Here is a 23,641-nt window from a genome sequence, read left to right on the forward strand (position 1 = left end):
CTAAATAGTTTAGTAAGGTATCGTTTAGATGTAAACGGTGTAGTCAAAAACTAGCTTTCTGCCGGATTTTGGGACAATGAAGTGAAAGGTGATGTAAGTTGCTTGTTTTCAGGTCGACATTCCGGTGTGGGCATTTTACGTTTTGAAGTTTGTGGGTGGCAACGAATTGTAATCCTTTAAAAAGGGAATATGTTTCTTTGTAGGTAGTGGTTACCGATCAGAAGTTCGAAATTTCATTACAGAGATAGTAAATTGTCATGTTAATAGTGTCCCGGTTGCGTGTAGAACGATTCCATAATCAGGTATCGAGTAGGGCTTTAAGGTGTGTTCGGTATTGAAGAGTTGGGAGAATTAGAGCAATGATAGATAGAAGAGACATAAACCCATAGTCGGTAATGGATTGCATAGTCTTCGATATTGGACAGTGATCGGTCGATATGGTATAATTTTTGATAATTGATACTTAATCGATAGCCAACGAGTGCATGCGCTGATAGCTTATGCAATGATTGCATCACGACGTCCGATGTGCTGCGCGTGCGCTTCCGGCTCAATGACTGCGATTACATTGTAGCCATTTTAAGTTGAACTGTCACATAATACTTATTGTACTTCTCTTTTCGAGTATTTTATCGTTAAGTATTTGCCCTCTGTTTTAGCCTATCTATTGTCTCTGTCTTCACTTATTGCTGTATTTGTAATTTTTGTCTTAAATGAATGTGACGTACGATGTTATTTAGCTTTCAAAAGCGAACATTCTCCAGTCATCGTCGTATTTTGTTCTTTTTTTATACACATTTGAATATTCATGATGATGACATCATCATCATTATTATCAGTTTACACGCATTCACTGCTAGACATAATCGTCCCCCGAGCACGCTAATTCTCCCGGTCCAGTGCCGCCCGCATTCCGTCGCTGCCATTATTCTTAGGTCGTTTTTCTATTTTGCCGTAGGGTGTTCTACACTACTTTTGCCTTGACGTGGTCGCTACTCTAGAGTAACTCCTCTCCATCGGCCATCAGCTCTCCTGCAGACATGTCCGGCCTGATTTTGCGCGCTACGTTGGTCACTTTAGTTCTCTGACGTACGACTCCATTAGAAATTTGGTCCATCATGTATCTAATTGAATTTGAGCTACAGCTGAAAATCTGAAGTCAAAAACCGAAAATAAGTTGCACTGACAAATTTTGTTGCTTCAGTTATGTAGTCAAGATCATGCCGATGTTACCTGCAATTACCATTATATTATCCTCTCAGGATATATTCGTAGCACTACTAAAGACGGTTTTCGATTTCTAGTGACTTTCAAGAATATTGTGAAGTTATATTATTAAGCATAATTACAAAAAAAAAACCTATTTTTGTAGGATGTAAATCGTATATATTTCTTTTTTCACACAAACCAGCGTTTTGTGCTCGAAAGAATGACACCACCATACCACACAAAGCGAAAATGGCAGATTGAGCTCAGATAGGTCTTTCGAGACCTATAGTTGGCTCGCGCCAGATGCTAACAAACCTCTTCTACTGTATTTATTGTTCTGTGGTTTTCATCCCATGAAAGTCATAAAAATAATACAAACTACATGAACCAATTTATGTAAGTGTATTTGAAATTTTATAAGTCTCCTATTTAAGCATAAAAAGTTGTCAACTAATTTCTTTCGTAGAATCTTTAAACCTCTGTCCTGAAAAGTTATTATTTCGCAATTATGACCTTGATTTTGGTCATGAGTGAGATGAATATTATGGATCTAAACATAAATATGTCAAACCACACTCTCCGAACTGGACTTTTTAAGTAAGTGACGTAATTTAACTTACCTAAGTACCTATATTATTTACGGTGTTATGGCGATAAATGTTGTATGTTTTAAAGTATTGTCAGAGATTATTTTATGACGGACGTATTGTTAACCACGCTCAATAGTTTTATTGTTTCGCATTGACTGCATGCGAGTTCTATCACATAAGATATAAAATGGCATTATACTTAATGGAATGTTTTTTTTAAAAAGACTTGGAGGCCTATATTATTATAAGTAACCAGCCAAGTTCCATGCAATACACTTGACGTGGTAAAATTGAATTGCTTAAATTCGTATCATGACTATACAAAGTTGAACAGGCATGGTATGGCAGGAGAGCAGAAGGGGCAAAATGTTTGGATATTCGTTGAGTATTGACGAATTTGTGAGAGTGATAATTAAGGCGAGGATAGAAGGGAAAAGAAAAGGAGGAAGACCAAGAATGGCGTATAGTGAACAAATAAAAAAGAAAATCAAAGTGAACAGCTATAAAGATGTCAAAGAACTGGCTATAAACCGTGAGGAGTGGAGAAGGCTACACAGAAAAGAGTCTAGCTCTTAAAATTAAGCTCTTAAATAAGATGATGACTATCCAGGCAGCAGCGTTCAAGCACTATTAACCGATTGTGTTCAAAATGAGAATAATCATATTTTTTTAATTAATTTTGTTATTGATTATACTTATTACGTTGTTTTGTAATATCGGCAACTTTTCAATCATACTTTACAATTTGTCGTACGACAAAATTACGTGTCACGTCTAGTCATTATCACTGAAATGAAGAAGATGAGTTTGTAATTTGATAATATAATGGGAACGTATCTTCTATTGATACATTAAAGTCAAATTTGGCACTATTTAAGTTATTTTACGATTTTCGCTATGTCAATAAAATTATTAAAATGATTAAAATTCTCTTTAAAAATTGGAAACTCGAACTAAAATATTCAAAAAACGCTCAATAGTTAATATTTATTTATTGACAATTGACTATATAGCCTAAAAAGATAACAAATAATTATGAAACTGCAAATGTAATAAAACTTAAACGTAAAAGTAAACTTAAAAAGTTAGTCACGGAGTAACATTCTTTGAATTGCTTATTTTGATAGATGAGACTGCCATTTGCATGGCAAATAGCACATCATGATACGATTTTGCTATGAAAGAAAAGGTGACCGGATTTCGAATGGGAAACGTAAACTGCATGGAAAGTAAATTGTTTTTGTGAGGTTATAGCATTGACTTACAATTATATGGACGTCGTGTCCGCGCTAAAAAGTGTCCGAACTTATAGGGCGTTAAAATCGTATACAGAGCGTTATTCACGCTTTAGTCTTCGTTTGTTCGACTGACAGCGAAGCAAGCAAAATTAGACAGTACTGCGATGACATTACAATTTAAATTCAACGTTTTAGCTTTTTCATATTCCTTTACATGTCACTACGCTTAAATAGGTTGACTTGGGACATTTTTTTCGTGGTTTTTGTATTAGACCCGTCGTCCATTTATTTGTAAGTCAATGGGTTATAGTACAAATTTGACAGGCAATCCAACTTACGGGCTTAAACAGGATTGCTCTTAGAGCTCATATCCCCATGGTGTTGGTTATATTTGATTAGTTTACCCCGGAAGTTTAATCGATTACTTTTGTTTAAAAAGGTATCCTTCGTTTCTAATATTTTTATTGTCGTATCGTATGGTTTCTTATAAAATGCGATTGGTGTAAAAACTATTTGGATTTTCGAGATAAGTCAAAAATAAGTAGGTTTGTACGTTCCGCTTTTTCTTTAACATATGTTTATTTATAAAATAGAAATGTTTTCTCACAGAGAAATCACGACATAAAATTGAGGGAATTGATGCGCGCTTCTAAACACCTACAATGAATATGTATAAACTAAATATTAACTTTGATAACGGTCCATTGAAACGTGTACGTTATTCCCAAGAATTTTGTTAAAAAATGTACATGTACTGAGGCCCTACCATATTGGTCCCTAATTTTGTGTATTTCTGGTCTTAAGGTTTTGGTGTGTCCTTGATTATACTTAAAGACTATTGGCTACCAAGTGCCACCGGTACAGACTACCGTAATTTGGCCTTTAATTCTGGGTCTTACAATGTATCTGTAACTTTCTCTATAGCCGAACGGTTTCCATGCCGGACTGCCACACAGAGGTTCAATTCCCGGGTCGGGAGAAATATTTGTATGGCCTACATTCATTTCTCTCGTGAGTTTGGGTGTAATTTGTTATTGTCTTAGCACCCGCGACACAGGGTTTCCCTAGTGCGGGCCTATGTTGAGTATGTAAGTTAATATTATTATAATCTAACATTATTAAAATAATAATAATAATAATGTGCCAAACAACCACACCAATTATCTCAAACCAGAACAACGAAATTCTTTCCGGGGCACTATCCAGAACCACCAGACTAATTAATTCATTTTTCAAATTGGCTCTATTATTCGAATCCAGGGCCTCGACATCCAACACCCATAGTGCAAACCGTTGGGTCATCGGACTGCAATAATCTCTTATATTATAATATTTGAATAAATATCTTTAAATGCCTCAATCAACATAACAAGAACTTAACCTGAATAGAATTTTTCGTCAGATCTCATTATTCCTAAAACTAAATTGGGTTTGTCGGGTTTGCTACGTTCTTTTTTAATCAAAGCGAGTATTACAATGTAGCAACTATAGCCCCATAAATGTTGTGACTTAAAATACAAGTGTTACCGTTCCTTTCTTAAGCTTGATTTGTAAGTTTTTTAACTAATTTTAATTATGTTGTTACATTCCAAGATCAATATTATAATTCTGTCAAAATTATATAGTCCAAAATATATCTGACAAAACGTATGATAAATCATTATAATAATTTGTTATGAAATTGTGGTTCGTCATATAAATTAACAAGGCGGAACGGTTTGTTGGTTCCTTAAAGCACTAGTCTTCTTAATTTTTCATTTTTTAAATTTCTGCACATTTGTGCGCATAAATATTTTTCTTTTTTTTTTCGCACGCAAAATGTGTCCTACATACGTGATACTTTCGACCTCGATTATCTCTGGTCGAAATTCAAAATTACGGCTTTGTCACTGTAGAGTTGTATTTTTGATGATAATTTCGCGGTACTATTACGGAGATATTCCGTTCGTAGATTATATTTGAATAGGTGCCAAGAGACCTGTGTTCGTTGCGCCTTGACAATAATAGTTAAAAAAGGAATTTTTAAATAACTTCTAAACAATACTATCATTTAGTGCCAATGAAAAAAAAATGGACTTGTCGTGTATCATTAAAAGTATTAAATTTTAATACTCGGCATGGGCGAAGTAAAAGGGGAATTGAGCGGAATGATAAATGACTCAGAGACAAAGCATTCAGTAGATAATACGCGAAGGTATTTTGTTCAAAACGTACGGTGATTAAGACGTTATTGACTTATGCATTGTTGTACAAAAGAATTGATTGTAAAGATAATTGTTTATCGACTTCTGTAGATAAACTATACGTTTTATTTGAAATTCAGCTAAATAAAGAATACGATTATTTGTAATGATTGAATTTGCCTCGTGAGTCGTGTGTGTGACACGGTATTTACGAGAACGTTTTCGAGATCTTGGAACAGGTTTTTATTAAATGTTCATATCGTATCTATATCCAATTAAGCAAATTGTATAGAAGAACGCGATTTTAAGGTAGCCCTCGAATTAAAAGTTGTTTGTATTTAAATATCTTATTGGGTAGGCAGCTACATACTAGCTACGTTTCTGACTCGTATGACACCCGTTTATTCTTGGTGCCATTGCCCTGACCTGGGGTGGAATGCAACTTTGGAAGAGGACGGCCTCGAAGGACGCTTTCAAATCGAGAATGTTCCTAAAAAGGCTTAGTGAGAAACATAAGAGGGCTTGAATTGCGCGCAAACATGTGTCTTGTGTTGGATACATCCACCATAAGACGCAATGTACGCGCAAACTTTGAACGTCCCGCTGAATGTACCACCGTTGCGAATTTGTGGCTTTATGTGGCGCTCAGAGCTTTAAATTGCAAAGATCTGAGGGGCACTGCCACCGTGCCCGTCACCCTGAGATATAAGTAGAAAAGTCCCATGCGCCTGTAATTTCACCAGCACCCTTACCCTTCAAAACCCAAATGCAGTAATGCTTACATTACTGCGACTGAAATAAGTTAAGTAAGATTGATGAATGTCAGTGAAATAAGAGAGATTTTTCAGGACCGTGCAAATTTCACTTAATGTGAATAAATGTACTCGTACGGAACCTCCCTTTAAATAAAAATAAAAATAGCAACATTTACAAAAATTCGCTTGAGAGGTCCGACTTGCACCTCCTTGCGTTCTAAAGCTACCTTCTCATGCAAATTTAGTAGAACAAACTACTCCAAAAACGGTATCTTTAAGCGCTCTTTGGATTTCTATTATAAAAACTTAAATAATAAATTAATTCTTGGGTTATCCTTACATAGCTTTAAAAAGAAAGTAAGAGAAGTAATTTTGAAATGTTTTGTCTTTTAAATCTAATTTGCGTATAACAATGAACTATACCTAATGTTCATGATGTTAGTCAATTATCTAGTTTATTATGTTGTATTTGAATGTAGTTGAACCGTAGCTTACTTGCTAAATTGTTGTTTATGTTTGTCTTCTTGTTGTAATCGATATTTTTGTATCATTTACCTGTTTTATGACTTTTGTTTCCCTTGAATAAAAAAAAACATATCTGTAAAGTTATAGGTTCTGACTCACTAAAACATTTACTATTCGAATGAATACAATACAATCACTATTGACGCCAAAATTGTTACCTCGGAGGAGAAATAATATCAATTACACGGCGGAAGTAATAGTTGTCGATACTTATGTAGCGCAATTACGGTTGACCTTTTTTCCCGTAGTGAATATTTTAACCTTCTAAGCCTTTCCATTTTCTTTTTATAATATTAAGTGACAGGACGAACAAGTCGTGCACCTGATGGTACGCTACACGCCTGTCCATAACAATTGCAGTGCCCTCAGAGCTTTAAATTCCAAAGATCTAAGGGGCACTGCCACTGCGCCCCTTACCCTGTAACGTGATAAGTTGACAAGTTCCATGTGCCTGTTATTTCATCAGCACCCTTACCCTTCGAAACCGGAACACAGTAATACTGACAATACTGCTTGGCGGCAGTAATAAGTAAGGTGCCAGTACTACCTTGTATGAACTCTTTCACAAGGAGCTCTACTGCTACTAAATTTTAATTAAAAGTTTCGGACGTTTACTAGGCTTATATACAAGCCTTGAGATACAAACGAAAAGAAAATGGAGTTAGCTGCTTACGATGGATGTCTACGGAGTACATAACCTTCTGGGCTATTCTGCCATAGCCCGTAATGGTAGAGAACAAATTAAAAATTAACACACACTAGAAAACAAGGCTAATGAGCGGAATTCCCTGCCTGCAGACTTATTCTCGGAATGCTCTAACTTGGGCCTTTTCGAGGCGAGAGTGAATAGGCATTATTTAGGTGTGCAAGCTCGATTGTGGACCGTGGCTTATTTTTTATTAAACAAAAAAAAACCTCTGCTAATATCGTATATTGGTGTAACAAAGTACATTTGCAAAATGACTTTTTTTTAAGAGAGAGCAAGCCTTTTCATGGTTAAATACAAGAGTTATACAATTTTGGCATATATAATGTATAATTTGTTTCATGTATTATTATTATGACTTTCATGTGACAAAAGGACTTCTGACAATTTCTCACATGTGTTTTCTTGTCCCTTTAGCCTCGTTGACTAAACGTTATCCATTTTTTTTGTAGCATGAATATTTATTAAAATTTTTGGTGTTCATTATAATTCATCGTATTTTTCTCACGACTGCAAGATTACCATTCGACTGATATTTAATTCTACTCTTTCGTCGGAATTTCAAGGTCGCACGCTTTTATGAATAAAATACCAACTCTTTAATTTTTAAATTATTACACTATTTATTATAATTAATTTTTGTTGTGCTTTGAAATGCTCAAGGATCAGGTAATTTCGATAGACGTATCTTTAACATTAGATTTATTGTTGAATAACGCAATGTTTTACTATCATACTATACATTTTTTGTGTACTAGTTTGTTATAATTATTAATACAAACATCGAATACCAAGAAAAATTCCTTTGATCCTTCTGGACTCCATACCGCCGTACCGGGGCTATCGCTCTCCCAACAAAGCTACGGAACGAGTCAGTAGATACTACGAATTTGTCTATATATTTGTTGCAGATATTTGTTTTTGGTTTTAACGACTTGTTTGCCGCAGTGCCTCCTATGATAAATCTATGAAAGTTTTATTAGTAATATGTTTAGAAATATGTATCTTTGTCAGCTGTATTTTCTCATTCGTGTACATGTCTAAAATTCCAAAGTTCATGAGCGCATTCCTTTCGTGGAATAACTTAGAAAAGCTTCAGTTTTTATGCTCTTCTGGTGGCTGTTAACATTGGTGAAATTACAGACACATGGGACTTGTCAACTTATATTGTAAAAAACTCACTGTCACTGGATATTATAAAAAAATAACAAGGTAGACTGTGGGCGCTGGATGAGGAGTGGATGATTTCCGGTAGAATCAATTTAGGAAATTAAGTTTTTTTAAATTCTTTCCAGTAGGAGTACTCCTGAAACGTGTCCCGGAATGATTTATTATTATTAAGTGTCCTCTGTCTAATCATGATGCAGTCTTGCGAAACAAAATGACATGCCACACATATGCATTGATATACTGGCCCACTCCTAATTTTTTAAACTTGCACTAGCCACGGGGCCTGAAACGGTAAAAAGCCTAGATTGCGTTACGCAGGAGATCCTAATACATGAAAAGGCTGTTTGGTGAAACACCTTGCTTACCCAAATAATTGGGTATATACTTACTTATGAAAAAAGATATGTCCCTTTTTATTTGCGAAAAATAATGCATAGGAAATGAAACTATTTTTCCGGATTTAAATCGTGTATATTTGTTTTTTTAAACTAAAGGTTTATTTGAAAAAACAAATTCCTATGTAACAATCGCGAAAATCTAAGAACTCGAAAATAAAGAATGTTTTCCTCCCATGGTCCCATCTTTTAAAGATTTCCTCCGTCATAAAAAAGTATTAGGCATTTTTGAGGGCAACTCCTTCTTGAGCTGTAGCTCCTATTAAACTTGTTCCATCACTGGATTATGTCCGCTTTTGAAAGCTGAATAAGACTGTGAGGAGAAAAACGACATGCCAAAAGAAAGTAAAATTTAAAAATATATATATATCTGTAGTCACATGTTTCCTTCCTTAAATGTGTCCTTCTACTATCAAAATTAGAACGATGAATCTTATACTCAAGTAAAATATTTAGTGACGTCATAGTTCAGTAACCGAGTTGCATAATCCTGATGGCGAGCAGGCGAGCTGCATTCCCGCCGTGACAGGACCAGCCCACATTGTTGTGAAGGCTTGTCACTATTAGTAAGAGCGCTGTAGATTAACATATTGGGTAATTGGCTCGAGATTTGCCCTAAAATCCATATAGCGTGTAATATTATAGATATAGCGTACAACAGTTGACGACAGCGAGTTGTCGGTTTCTTGCCGGAATGATATTGAGGGTATTGCCTTTAGAGTTCTTCAAAATTGATTAGAAAATGTGCGGTTTATAACTTTGGGAATCGCAGCTACAAGTTATTGTTATGTAAGAAAATGTGCAATTGTTGTTCGTACAATTTAATAAGCAAAGAATGAATATCGTGTCCATTATCTGTCGTTGTCCTTGCAACTAAAATTGCAGACCAAGTGAACCTTTATTGCAGATAATTTTAGGTATTCAGAAATTAGGTAGTAATTTTGGGGTATTTTGCAAGAAGCCGAAAAGGGAAAGAGCTTTCTCACGTTACTTTACTACACGTTAAGTTAGGCCTGAGGCATATATTTACTCTAAAGGCTTTGGCCCCCGCAAGAATTTGTTCTTTTGCCGTAACGGTTCCTACTTATTGTTTTTTTAGTGTCTTGCCAAAATTATATTCAAGGTTGTTTAAACTCGAAGGAATGGTATTTTGGCAGACTTGTTTAAGCATCCCAAGAAGCTCCTCGTTATTTAAGATAATGATCCTTCAGATTGAAGATTATGGGGAAGTCTGGCGAAACAGAAGGCTACTTTGTTGTGCTTGGAAACCGGTCGCAAAACCAAACAATGACTTGCATGAATACTTTTTTTTCTATTGTGAAGATGGACCGATTTAAGAAATCATTTCGAAATAAGAACTAAGAGCTTTGAATGCACAGGTACGGCCAGCAAAAGCCGGCAGATTGGAACGCACAGTAATAAGGTTTAAATTTCAGTGCTCTAAAGTCGCAAAGAGAAATGCGTCGCTATGTCTATGGTCGGTCTCAAGAGTATAGCAATTTATACCACATTTCAGTTGTCGTAGGATAAAATATACATTGATAAATTTAATATCCCCTGCCTTCCAGTCTGCCATCTTGCGCTGGCTCGTAGGTCTCGCTTCGGGGTCTCAGACAAACCTTTAGATTAATGGAATTGGTTAAATTTTAACGGTGGTTATTTAGCACATTTCAAAATACCCTTTAGTTCGGACAAAATATGAAACCAATAGTGGTTGGTTTACGTAAATAACATTTTACATCGATAAAACAGATACAATTCGTTCATCACCCATGTGGAACGCCGACGACAGACGTATTCCTAGACGTTGGTCGGTTTCATTTGACGCGGACAGAGTTCTTAATGACAATGCCTCCTTGTAATTAAGCATGTTATTGAAGCGGAAACTTAATGCAGATTGGATAGGGGTAAAATTATCGATCGTGGGATTTTTGAACCGTTAAATTAGCCGACCAGGATACAGTCTGATTTAAAGTGCGAAACTGGGCACTTCTTTAGCTCCACTGTGCGTGTACGTACCGGCGCGCCGCGTTTTCAAACTATATTAGTCAAACTATTGTTCCCAATATCGGTCACAAATGTTGAACACAATGTGGTTTGTTTGGTAACAGTAAATGCGAAATGAGATTGACGAGAGCGGTTATAATTGAAAAAAGGTGACTGTCATGGACATGTAGACTTTTTCCAAAAACACTTATAGAAATTTGTTTAGATCTTAGTTTAGCATCATATCGAAGTACTATAGATAGGCGAGAATATCATTACAATGTAGGTAGTGTACTGCAACTTGTGTAAGCAATGGTTCCCAGAGATATTGTAATGAGATTCTGATGACCTGTCATTTGTTTTTATCTTCAGTTACTTATATGTATACTAGAAGTAAAACTTACCTCATGTATTTCCTATGTTCATTAACAGGCACGAAGTACTCGTCGTAGGGGTTAGAAGCGTTCATTTCAACGTCAACATCTTTCTTTTTCCCATTCTTAGGGGACAAGTTTATCAATTCCAAATTGACAGCTTCTAGCGCTTTGGTTTCCGCAATTGGTTCTTTACTGTTGTTGTGGTGTTGTGGCACGTGGGAGGAGAAGGAGTCATTGTGGTTATGATCTTCGTCGTGTTGGTAAGCGCGGTTGTCGAAGCCTTCAGGGGGCGTGGGTGGCGAGGGGGGCCGGTGTTGTGGGCGCGGCGCGTCGCGCGGCGATGCTGATCTGCTGTGCTGATGTTCCATTATTTTTGGGGCGGACAGACATCTGGAAAGACGAGAAGATAAAACGTAAGCATATGGTTTTTCATTTTTGTTTAAATATAGTGACTACTTGACGAAAATCATTCCTAATACGTACTACATCACAAACAAATAATTTGTGAAAATGTAATAAATAGGTACAATGTAAGTTTTAATATTTTTTTTTAAATAATTGCGCATTTGATTTGCATCTCACCTAGAAAGTTTCGTTGAAGTCGAGTCAATGGAGCATGCACACCTAAATAATGCCTATTCACTCTCGCCTTGAAAAGGCTCAAGTTATAGAATAGAATAGAAATTATTTATTCAATGTAAAGCACAGCACACATACAATTTACAAACAAAACAAAAACATAAAAAATAGAAGAAAGAAAGATAAGGGAGACAGGATGTGTGCTGTGCAGCCACTGAATCCGTCATCCACTCAGCTATTGCCGTCTCACTTAAAATGTGGTACGACGCTGATTTTCAGTGGATTCGGCGATGATTCGTGCGGCACGGAACACAGTGGACGTCACAAATATACTAATTGAAAATTAAAATTAATAAATTTTTTTTTATACCGTTCAGGCAATAAGTCTGCAGGCAGGGAATTCCTCTTTATAGCTGTTCGCCATATATTGTGGAAGCGAAACGCTTCATGCGAATTCTTGGAATACCACATCATAGGCGTGGAACGTTAGCCTACGTCTGGTCCCCCGATGATGGAAAGTCATTAAATTAAGTAGAAATAGAAAATTTATAGAATGAAGTTTTACTACCGTGACATTAATATTTTTTGTGAAAATACTCCACTGGTTTGTAATTATTACTGATACAAAGATCGAACAACACACAGGAAAATTCCTTGGCTCTGACTGATTTGGAACCAGTGTCTGTTGCCGGCTTGCCGAGGCCATAGACCGAGTCAGCATCTTACGAATTTCTTAATTAGGTATAACTTATATTCAACCTAAGCTAAGCTGGAAAGCCTTGAACAACGCCGTAAAGTTGCTAATATCGGTATACTACAGAATATATCACGGAGAGTGTGCGATGGAATTGTATAATTTGATGCCGCCTTCCACTTTACATCATCGAGGGATATACGTGGGCTAGGGATCCACCCCTATGTTGTGGATATTCCCAGTTGAAGAAGTTCGCTTCCACATTTATATGGCGAGCGGCTAGAGAGTGGAATTCCCTGCCTTCGGACTTATTCTCCGAACGCTATAACTTGGACCTTTTCATGGCGAGAGTGAATAGGTTTTTTTAGGTGTGCATGCCACATCGTCGACCTCATCGTCACTTACCATCAGGTGAGATGTATATTTTGGGTATTTTTTATATAAAAAAAATCTCTCAACCGTCGATATTAAACTTTATCTACGAGGATTTTGTTATACCAGTACAGAAAGTAAAACGGATACTCACGTCATTCGACTTTCATGTCGTTATATTACGAGTCATGTTTAAATTTCATAAAATTCCTTCAAGGACACGAGTTAGCTATTATTGCAATTTTAACCATGATTCAAACGATTTATAATACCAAAATCGCTTATTGTGAGCTTGAATCGTTATGCATAGCCATTACACAAGATTGATCTAAATGTCAAACCTTACGAATATGGTAAGTCAATTTAAAATTTTGTTTGTCACAAATTTAATTTGACATTATCATCATCTCGAGTTCTTATGTTTTTGCGATTTTTACACATAGGAAATGAAACTATTTATATAATACTTTCGGATTGAAATCGCTCGTCCCAGTTGACGATGACCAAGGGACTTGTAAAGGGCCCGAAACGTTGGTTTGTTTGAAAAAACAAATACAGTCGTATAAGTACGAGAGTTAGATACGAAAAAATAGTTTCATTGCCTATCATTTATACGACCCACTGTTGTACACTGGTCTTCTTTCAGACTAGTATTTAGACCATATTCCGCCACACTGGCCCAATGCAGGTTGTGGAGTTCACACGTTTTCTGAGATTTGTAAATCTTCTTCGACGTGTAAGTTTCATCACGATCTGCGAGAGGTATTACTACTAAACATTCATAAACTGCCTCCGTGGCCGAACGGTTACCATGCTGGACTGCCACGCAGAGGTTTGAATCCCGGGCCGGGAGAAATATTTGTGTGGCCTACGTTTATTTCTCTCTTGAGTTTGGGTATACTTTGTGGTTGTCTATATGTGTATCCATGGCACCAACGATACAGGATTTCCCTAGTGCGGGGCTATGAGTGTGTACGCGTTATGAGTGTATACGCGTTGTAAATCTAAATTAACATTATAAATGTGAAAGTCTGTCTGTTACACAAAAATTGTCACAAAAATAAATCTTAAAGGAGGTGAAATAGGGGATGAAGAAGAAAGTATGATCAAGTAGAAGGTCGTGGGTACCATCTAATGTAATACAAATTAAAGTATATAGCTACATGTCACCATAGACATTCGAACTAAACTACACATCTCATAGAGAAACCACCGTTCTACGACTAAGCTACTACCGCTCTTGTTTATCAATTAAGCAACTTTAAAGTTAATAATAAAAGTTGTTACAGGCTATTCTAAATGTTCCACGAAATGGTAGTCACGCTTCAACAACATAACGGTAATATGCAGGTGACAAAAGCTATCTATTGTATTGTTGTTACTGTATTGCATTGCGTTGAAACAGTTTCGGGGTTCTGCTTTTGAATAAAGTGTTATGTACAGTATTTCAGTTAAAACCAAATTAAATTCACTCGTTCGAGAAATGTGGTTCGCATTGCCCTACCTCGTTATCGAGTTAAGACCATTATATAATCCAGTTTAATAAGAGACATGTGCAAGGTATTTGGTTTTGTTTGTGTATGTATAAGGACTACCAATGTCAAACGTAAACCCCATGGACATATTTGGAGAAACGTTAAAAAAACGTTGAATTATGATAACAATGTTCTTATGAACCCGTATCCAGTTCGAGGGACCATTGGCTGTCAAGTTAATTGTCAAGAAAGGGCCTCAAAAAGAAACAACCGATGTATGACAAACTAGTATTAAAGACTAACTATTACAAATAACATGCATATTATTATATTATAGTTTAAAGTTAAGCAAAACGCTTGCGAGTTTTATTTCGACAACCACGCCATCTATTGGCATTTTGGAATAAAGAGGTTGTAGTTAAATAAAACTCTAGATTAGATTTTCAAGCCATGACCGAGGGTTAAAAATGAACATTTTATAATTAGAATTAGGTATAGGCAGTCTTTAGAAATGAGATCTGTTGAAGATTGCGACAATCCTCTGCATGTGAGCAGCGCAAGACTGGTTTTTCTTTTTTTTTGATACCTAGTGACGGGAACAGTCGTGCACCTGTTCCCGTCACTTGGTGGTGGTTAGCGACACGCCTGTCTAAAACAGTTGCAATGCCTCTCAGTGCTTTAAATCACAAAGATCTAGAGGGGCACTACCACTACGCCCGTCACTCTGAGACCTAAGTTGATTAGTTCCATGTGCCCGTGATTTCACCAGCATCCTTACTCTTCAAGAAACGCGGTAATGCTCACATTACTGCTTGGCGGCAGACACTTTCAGATGGAGTTCTATTGCTACTAAAATCGCCGTTGTGGTGATTTTTTCTAGAGGCCTATGTCCAACTAAGTGGACGTCTTTTGGCTGAAGTGATGATGAACCTTTTTTAGGTTTGTTGTGTATATCGACGCCGGAAAGCAATCTTGTCGTATCTCGAAAAATAGAACTTTACACCAGGGCCGAAAAACTATTTCAAAAAATTATTTCTCTTTAATTTAAATTAGTAGAAACTGGTTTTTAAAGTATGACGTATATAATCATAGATATGTATTTGTTTTGCAAGCTCGCTTGTGGAAAAAAATTGAATTATCTTACTAATCTCAAATCTAATTTTGTAAAATGTCATTGTTATTTTTTTTATTTCCTGTGCACGTTCTTGTGTCTGTTGTTACATCATCACCTATACCATTCAAAACCGGAACGCAGTAGTACTCATATTACTGCTTGGCCTTAGAAATAAGTACCAATATCTCATAAATTCTCTTAATATGGATAATAAGGTCACAAATCCCAGCCTGTAATTTCACCAGGACTTTTCAAAACTGGAACGCGGTAATGTTTGCTAAAGTTTGGTGGCAGAAATGGGTATGGTGGCAGTTACGGAGGAAAAAAAAAGCAATAGAAGTGCCTTAAGCCTCGATTACTATCAGAACCGATGTTGCCAAAACTCACACATTCTTAATTTGAAGCTCTAAAAAATCAAATTAACAAATTCTTGATCATTAATATAATTTAAACTTTACCCTGTTGGCATATCGTTGAAAATTCGATAACATCAATACCTATTATTATAAGTTACGACGTTTTGATATTATATTGAAATTTCAATCAATGTGCTGCCATCTAGTTGTTCATTGCTGAACGACGACGAATTGGATTTATTAATTTAGTTCTTCAAACATAAAGCGACCACATTGCAGGGTATAAGCTTTACTTTCGTTTCATATAACAAAAAAATTATTTCGATTAACAGAAAATTGAAAATTTATAAAATCAGTCTTTCCGATGATATGAAATACCACTACGGGTAATTTTTTGGTGCAGCTATCATTTTTGCACTTTAAAACAGCACAATAAGGCATTTTTCTAGGATTTTAGAGAATTTGCACGAAAGAATGACACTGACACAACCATACCATACAAAGCGAAAGTGGCGGACTGAGCTCGATAGGTTACTCGAAACCTATACATAGTTGGCACGCGTCTGACTGTAACTAACCACTTCTACTGTATTTATTGTTCTGTGGTGGCAGTACTTCCCTGGATGAACGCTTTCACAAGGACCTCTACTGCTGCTTTGATTATAACTGACACAACTTAAAGTGAAATAAATAAACAAATACGAAATTAGTCGAGAACTTTTAACATAAAACATACGTTGCGATTGTGTATAAAATGTCTTGATCAAACAACTTAAGCCACATAATAGTAAGTAGGTTAATAAATATTGAACCATTATAATTCCTTACATAAAATTCAGTGACCAATTTTGTTTAAACAGTTGACTGTTTAAATATAACGGACCAGTGATTGTTTAATAATATATGTTTGTAATATTGCACAATTAACAATTTGATTATATGTACACACAATATAGGTAGGTATATAATATAGGTATATAATATAGTATATGGTATATATCAGGATTTCTCAACCTTTTTCCAGTCCTGGACCCCTCTCAAAATGTCAAAGAGCACACGGAGCACACACCCTTTCCGAAAAGTTAAAAAATCTAAGTTCAGCTTTTACTAGCTTACATTGTTTGCGATTAAACTGTACTTAATTACATATGAATAGTTAGTATGACGGTTGCTTCCATTATGGTAGGTAGGCCCTTCTTTACACGAACTCCTAAGGGATCCCCATGGACCACAGGTTAAGAAACCCTATAATATATATAGTGTTTTTTTAGTCAGCTACTATGTCTTTACGATTTCTGCGCAGGGGTTTCTTCAAATTCGGATGTTCCAAACATATAATTAATTAACTTAACTGCCTCCGTTGTTGAACGGTTAACATGCTGGTCTGCCACGCAGGTGCCCCGGATTTGATTCTGTCGTAGGTTTGGGTGTAATTTGTAGTTGTCTATATGTGTGTTCATGACAGCCGCGGTACAGGGTTTCCCTAGTGCGGGGCTAAAAAGAATATTACCCACTCGCTCACATGATTGTCTAAGTTCGCATGTTTCATGTTAGTGTTGTAAACATTCTCCAATAAATAGAATCTTTTGGCACATTGGCGGTGGTTCATTGAAACGGGAACAAGGCACTTGGACGTGATCTAAAATTGTCAGAAATAAAGTTACATTGGCCGGAGATACTGTAACAAATTCAGGGTCGTAGGCAATTGGTCAATCGATTGGATAAGATCAGTTAATGGTAAAATTATTTCCATAATCGAGAAAGCTGCACCGACACTCTTGTGTCACAGTTGAGTTTAGTGTTAAATATAGTTTTATGGATTTGGATTATATGTAGTGCATATTAATTAGTAACTGTTCTCAAATGCTCAATTCAGGTTAATGTGTTTAAGGCCTAATAACCTAGTTACATTACTTCGCATACGTTATCGAATATATTTTTAAACCGTTGATTCCCAAAGTGGTTTATATTAACCTCCCAAAGATCCAGGCCAACTTGCAAGGTGTCCATGTCAGCGAAAGAAAGGGGGTTCATTTTTGACTTTCCATAAATAAATTACCTATGAAGTACTTGAAATTTCATTAGCATTAGAGCTCCTTGTGAAAGAGTTCATCCAGGAAAGTACTGCGATCTTACCTATTTCTGCCGCCAAGCAGTAATGGGGGCATTATTGCGTTCCGGTTTTATTCTGGAGCTGGTGAAATAATAGGCGTTAATAATCCCCGTTCCTGCTCAGAAGCACGCGTGCTGGCCTTCGTAGTCACCGTTTCACTATCTGCCGAATTCCATCGCGTACTAAAAGGTTCGGTGGCTCCTTTCTCTGCCGCACGGTTGACAAATGGAACTCCCTTCCGGCACATGTCTTCCCTCCCTCTTATGATATGGGGTCCTTCAAACGAGGCGTGAAGAGGCATATTGTAGGCAGGCAGGGTGGAGGTGGCTAGTGCAGTGAGGATTTCATCGCTGCACTAGGTTCCTTCGCGTTTGGATACCACTTTCCACTTAACATCAGGTGGAGTGGAGTCATTTGCCTGTCATGTATTAATAAAAAAAAAAAAAAAAAAAAAAGGCGCATGGGACTTATTGGGACTTATTAACTTATATCTCAGTGTAACGGGCGCAGTGGCACTGCTCTACAGCCTAAAAGATCTGAGTGGTACCGCAACTGCTATGGACAGTTGTGACGCTTATCACTAACACACATAATAAGATATTCGGATAGATAAATGTATAAAACTTAACATCATTTTTTTATAAGCAAAGTTTGTCACTGACACATTTGAAGTGAAGAATTTGTGAAAACTTCAATATTAGAAAAGCAAAACAAAAAACTTGGCACGTGACCTATCAAACATAAACGTTTGGGAACCTCTCTTTTAAAGAGTAATATAGGAATGTACTCTTAATCGTTGTTTCTTGTTAGTTAACAGTTCTATTAATCAAGGATTTGCAAAACATACAGATTCGCATAATGCAATGCACCGATCAGTTGTACGAAAATAGCTTAATGGCAAAATTATGCGCGTGTGCCGCGCCGTCCTTAATCTCGATAGTGTAACGAGGCAAGCCACCTCTTACCGCGTTTGTTTGGTCGTTACGTAATCGATTCAAATGACATAAGCTTGTTTATGGTCTTGTCAGCTGTCGTTACTTACGGAGTTTATAGTATTATTGTTTAAATTTTATTCGGATTGATTGAAATCATAGAAACTATTTAGTTAGTACGTATCGTTGTCCTAGAGTGAAAATATCAATCACGCATAGTTACTTAAATTTTGCATTGAATTGATATTCAATTATTCCTATTTTATTCCTTCGATCCGGCCGGATTCGACGTTTTTAAATACAGTGAATTATAGTAAACTGGGTGACGAAATACTTTCATAGATTTATCATAGATGGCGCTACGACTAAGAAGTCGTTGAAAAACCAAATACAAAGATACGACAAGAAGTGCATAGAAAAATTCGTGAGATCTACTGGTTCGTTCCGTGGCTTAGTTGGCATAGCGTCTGGCACGGTTTGTTAGAAGACGTCGGTTCGGATCCGGCCACTTGTATTAATAATTTGTATTACTAATTATAACAAACTAATGGAGTACATAAATAGAATACATTTTTATATTCGTTCCGAGAAATTACATAGATACCATATACACTTTATGATCGTCGGTCTCATCGTCGCTTAACATCAGGTGAGATTGTGGCCAAGTGTGTGTCTATTATATATATATATAAAAAAAAAAAAATGTTCAGTAGAGAGGCTTAAAGACGTACGAAATTAGTCGAGAAATTTTTTGTTTACTCATGGGAGTACATAATTTCAAATAAATACAAGTGTAACATCAAGTACAAGAAATATTAGTAACCTCGTCTTGCCGCTAGATAGCGTTGGGATCTTAAAAGAACGCGCTATCGTAGTGTTCACTAAATTACCATATAAGCTGTTAAAGGAAATTGCTTTGTATTTAATCATAGGCACTATGAGTGGCACTCCGGTTCTTCCACCTGGTGGGTTCCATGGACGAAAGCTCATAATATCATCGTGCCTTACCATCGATCGTCGGCTGCCGCTCCCACCTGGTGGGACGGTGAGCTGACATCGAGGATGGGTGCGATTATGTCTCGAATGTCAATCATACAACATTGTCAATAAAAGCCGTTGCACGTTTGGGGCTTCAACCGTCTTTCTTCGCCTTTATACCAATTTTTTTTGACACTGGTTTTGCTTAACTATGAAATTGGAACTAAATAAGATATAAAAAAACTGTTTATGGGGGATTGTAAACTTTGTTTCGCTGATTTCAGATCTGTTAATAACTCAATTGCGCTAAAAATGTCGATTACGTTAGTTATTATAAGAAGGTCAATATGATCACATGTATAGCAAAGGTATAAGCATTGTACATTTTGAAAAACAGGTATCTGTTTAAGCTAAAAAACCAGGGGCCTCCCATGAACTCTTATTACAATTCAGTATACGTTCGTAACGACAAAAAAGCGGGATGGTGACATACACTTCATGTAGCGCTGACTCACAACGATTCATTTTAAGTCCTAAATTGCATAGTAATAAGAGTTCATGGTAAGATATTGATGTTGACCATCGCGTATATAGAGTATATAACTAGAAATAGAGACGAAATGTCATTTCATTTGTTTGACTATTGTGCCAATTCAAGGGTGTCGTCAATAGTTTCACTTCAAATCTACCAGTTTAACTTGAACTTTAATATAATGGACGAAAATTGAAAAATTACATATTTAATATTTAATTACCGATGAAATGTGATTCCGTTTGTTTTGTAATCAGATGTTTTGCTGTTTTTCCCACACCACCGAATGGAACAGCCCCCATTGTATAGTAGAGATATTATTTTTATTACAATAAATACAGAATATTTTTGGATTATACGAAGACGTCAGGTCACAGGTCAGTTGTTGGCGCTGTACTATTTCAGCTTTCTGTGATTTGAGCGCAAACGAAGGCCCTTTTGGCCCTTTTTTATTTCGTCTCTGTTTCTTGTTATATACTCGATGGTGTTGATAAGGGAATAAAACTACTTTGGAACTGATAATTGTGCGAATGGTAAAGATTGCTCAAATTGCAATTTTGTTTTTAGATATGTTTCAAATTTACTTTAATACTGAAACTATTTATAAAATTAAAATCATAAATTATCTCAAAGAAACTATAAAATCAAGTTCAATGATCGTGTTAAGAGCCAACAAATTACTAGAAAGGAATTCGAATATTCCTAAATAGCACGATAAGTACTTATTGCAAATTGCAGTTCTAAGAAAGCATGGCTAAGCGTTTAACAGCGTTGTGACCTTTAAGCAGCTTAGAAACTATTGGATTCTTCACTATGATGCAAGAGAGCGTAGAGTAGCCAAAAACGTGGCCAGTTTCGGAAATTCTCTACCAGCAGTCACAGGATTTTTAAAAAATAAAAGGCTAACAAATCTTAAACTAATATTTTTTATTAAATTTAAAAATGTGGTAATTACACTTCATACATGAAACGAAATACTGTCGTAACTCGAAATTGTGGAATTGAGAAAATACGATTTGAAAATAATTTATCGGAAAGTGCGCGAAATCAAAATGCCAGAATAATCGCGTAACATGCACACAAAAAAAGACAGTCGAATTGAGAACCTCCTCCTTTATTCAATTCGGTTAAAAAAAAATGAAATGAAAATGTATACTTATATTCCCGTCTATAAATGTATAACTAAATAAAGTGTATAAATAAAAAAATCACATTACTCGCAATATAAAGATAAAAATATAAAGATCCATTCAGCATTATTATTATAATTCTTAAAAATCGTGTTTTTTCAATTTTACAATTTTGAGTTATGACAGTGTTTGATTTCATGTGCCACTTGTGAGTAATTTGGAAGAGAGAGAGAGAGAGAGAGAGAGAGAGAGAGAGAGAATGGCCACCGGTGTATTCAATGGCAAAATCTATTGGTGTTGGTAAATTCGTATTTAAAATATATTTATTTTACATTATAAAATTTTATGCTCTGTACTGAACACAGTTTATGTGTACATGCATTGTTCAGCAGGCCTAATTTCCTATGATTTAGGAAATGAAACTATTTATCCGGATTTAAATCACGTAAATTTTTTTTTTTCAAACAAACCAACGTTTCGGGCCCTTTACGGGTCATGGTCACGGTTGACTGAGGTGGTACAGTCATCAACCAGTTCTGTCTAATATTAACCACCCTACCCCACCCTATTTTTTCGCTTTCGTTACAAAAGTTATTCTTTCAAAAGTTAGAAGTTAAAAAGTTAATCTTCGATTTAGTTCTAGAAGGACGAAACATAGGACTAGGTTGTGCATCTACGTCTTTTGTGGCCTTTTTGTTAATAACTTTTTGTATCAAAATTGTAAATTACGTCCTTTTGTGATAAAGGGATATTTCTTATCATATCAGTGCTGTTTTGTTGAATAAAAAAATTATAATTATTAAACAAAGATCGAACACGTAAAAAAAATTCACTTCGATCCGGCTGGATTCGAACCAACGTCTCGTAGCAAACCGTGGCAGACGCTATCCCAAGTAAGCCACGGAACGAACTAACGGACTTCACGAATTTTTCCATGTCCTTGTTGCAGATTATTGTTTTTTGGTTTTTAACGTACATGATTGAACACAAAGCAAAATTCCTTCGATTGCACTGGATTACAACCAGTGTCTGTTGCCATACTTAAACAATCTTCTTTCTCTGCTTAAACGATCCTTTTATTGGTTTTTTAAACCGCTGCTTTTGCCGTCAGCGCACTTGTGAGAAACTTATGAAGTTACTCAACATGCTTCTTTTATTTTAAAAGTATATTATTTTGAATACTATGTTGCCAGTTTGATTGTGTCATCTGCAGTTTATTTAGTTAAACTAAAGAATAATGTGGACATTCCCTTCTGGAAATCCAGGGACTCCTCAGAAATGATTATATTTGAATATGCGTATTATTTATTGAAATTGGAGTACATTAGCCACAAATTGTTATTTCTTAATTACGTACGTATTTAAATACTTTAGGCATTAAAAAAAATAATCGTGAGACAACCTATATTTTGGAGTGTTTTGAAAATATACTCGTACAGTAAAAAAATAAATTTTACACGCAATTGATGATGAAATGGATATGTCTATACTAAGAAAACGCTCTTATTACTTTAGGCAAATTGAATACCTCAAACCCGATCCCTGGTCATCTGTGACCAGTTGTAGTCTTCCTTCGTACAGAACGAATTTTGGTTTAAGTGTGAAAGAGAACAATTAATTTATGCTACGGCCACCACGGCCTTAGTTTTCAAGATATCATGCAATAAATTATTTAGTTCGCCTGGCTTTGGTATTGGATAACGTGTTTTGTGTCTTGGAGCCTCCGGGGCTGTGCCGTACAGACACTACGTACGTTTTCCCCTTCTCACTTGAGTCACACCACCAGATCTGCCGGGTCATCTGCAGAGTATGCGGCAAAATTGAAACATGTCAAGTACAGTGCCTTGGAACCGATGTTACGACTTTGGTGCAGTTGCAGTGGTGGAGACTGCCCGCAGTCTGTCTGTCTGATGGAGTCTGACTGCCTCAGACTTGGGGTGAAACAAACAAACACTTCATCATGAAGTTGACGACCCAACTTCATGATGAATTGTTTGTTTGTTTCACCGGCTTATAGATAGAGGCTCGCGCTGGATCTTTTTTGGTGCAACAAATTTCATTGGCCATTCAGCAAGGTATTGCTGCCAGTGTTATGGGGACATTTTAACCAGCTAAGAGTAAAAAAAAGTCCCAAAGTTTCTAATGTAAAAGTCCTTCTTCATTATACTAGTTATATAAAAATGACTAAGTCTGGCAAATTGCAATATTAATTTATATGTGACGAAGCCTGAT

At 36.1% G+C, this 23,641-nt stretch overlaps 1 protein-coding gene across 4 annotated transcripts in view; it reads right to left on the reverse strand.

The window, feature by feature from the left end:
- Positions 1-23,641, reverse strand: part of LOC113233322 (flocculation protein FLO11-like) — a 130,523-nt gene that overhangs the window by 12,886 nt on the left and 93,996 nt on the right. For all 4 annotated transcript variants that reach the window (XM_026468415.1, XM_026468414.1, XM_026468412.1 and 1 more), the window contains exon 3: positions 11,162-11,524. In XM_026468415.1, coding sequence (XP_026324200.1) covers positions 11,162-11,502 — 341 coding nt within the window. In that variant the 5' untranslated portion in view covers positions 11,503-11,524. The remainder of the gene's footprint in view (positions 1-11,161; positions 11,525-23,641) is intronic.

This window comes from Hyposmocoma kahamanoa, unplaced genomic scaffold (genome assembly GCF_003589595.1).
Source record: "Hyposmocoma kahamanoa isolate Upper Pololo Valley unplaced genomic scaffold, ASM358959v1 78, whole genome shotgun sequence".
Lineage (NCBI taxonomy): Eukaryota > Metazoa > Arthropoda > Insecta > Lepidoptera > Cosmopterigidae > Hyposmocoma > Hyposmocoma kahamanoa.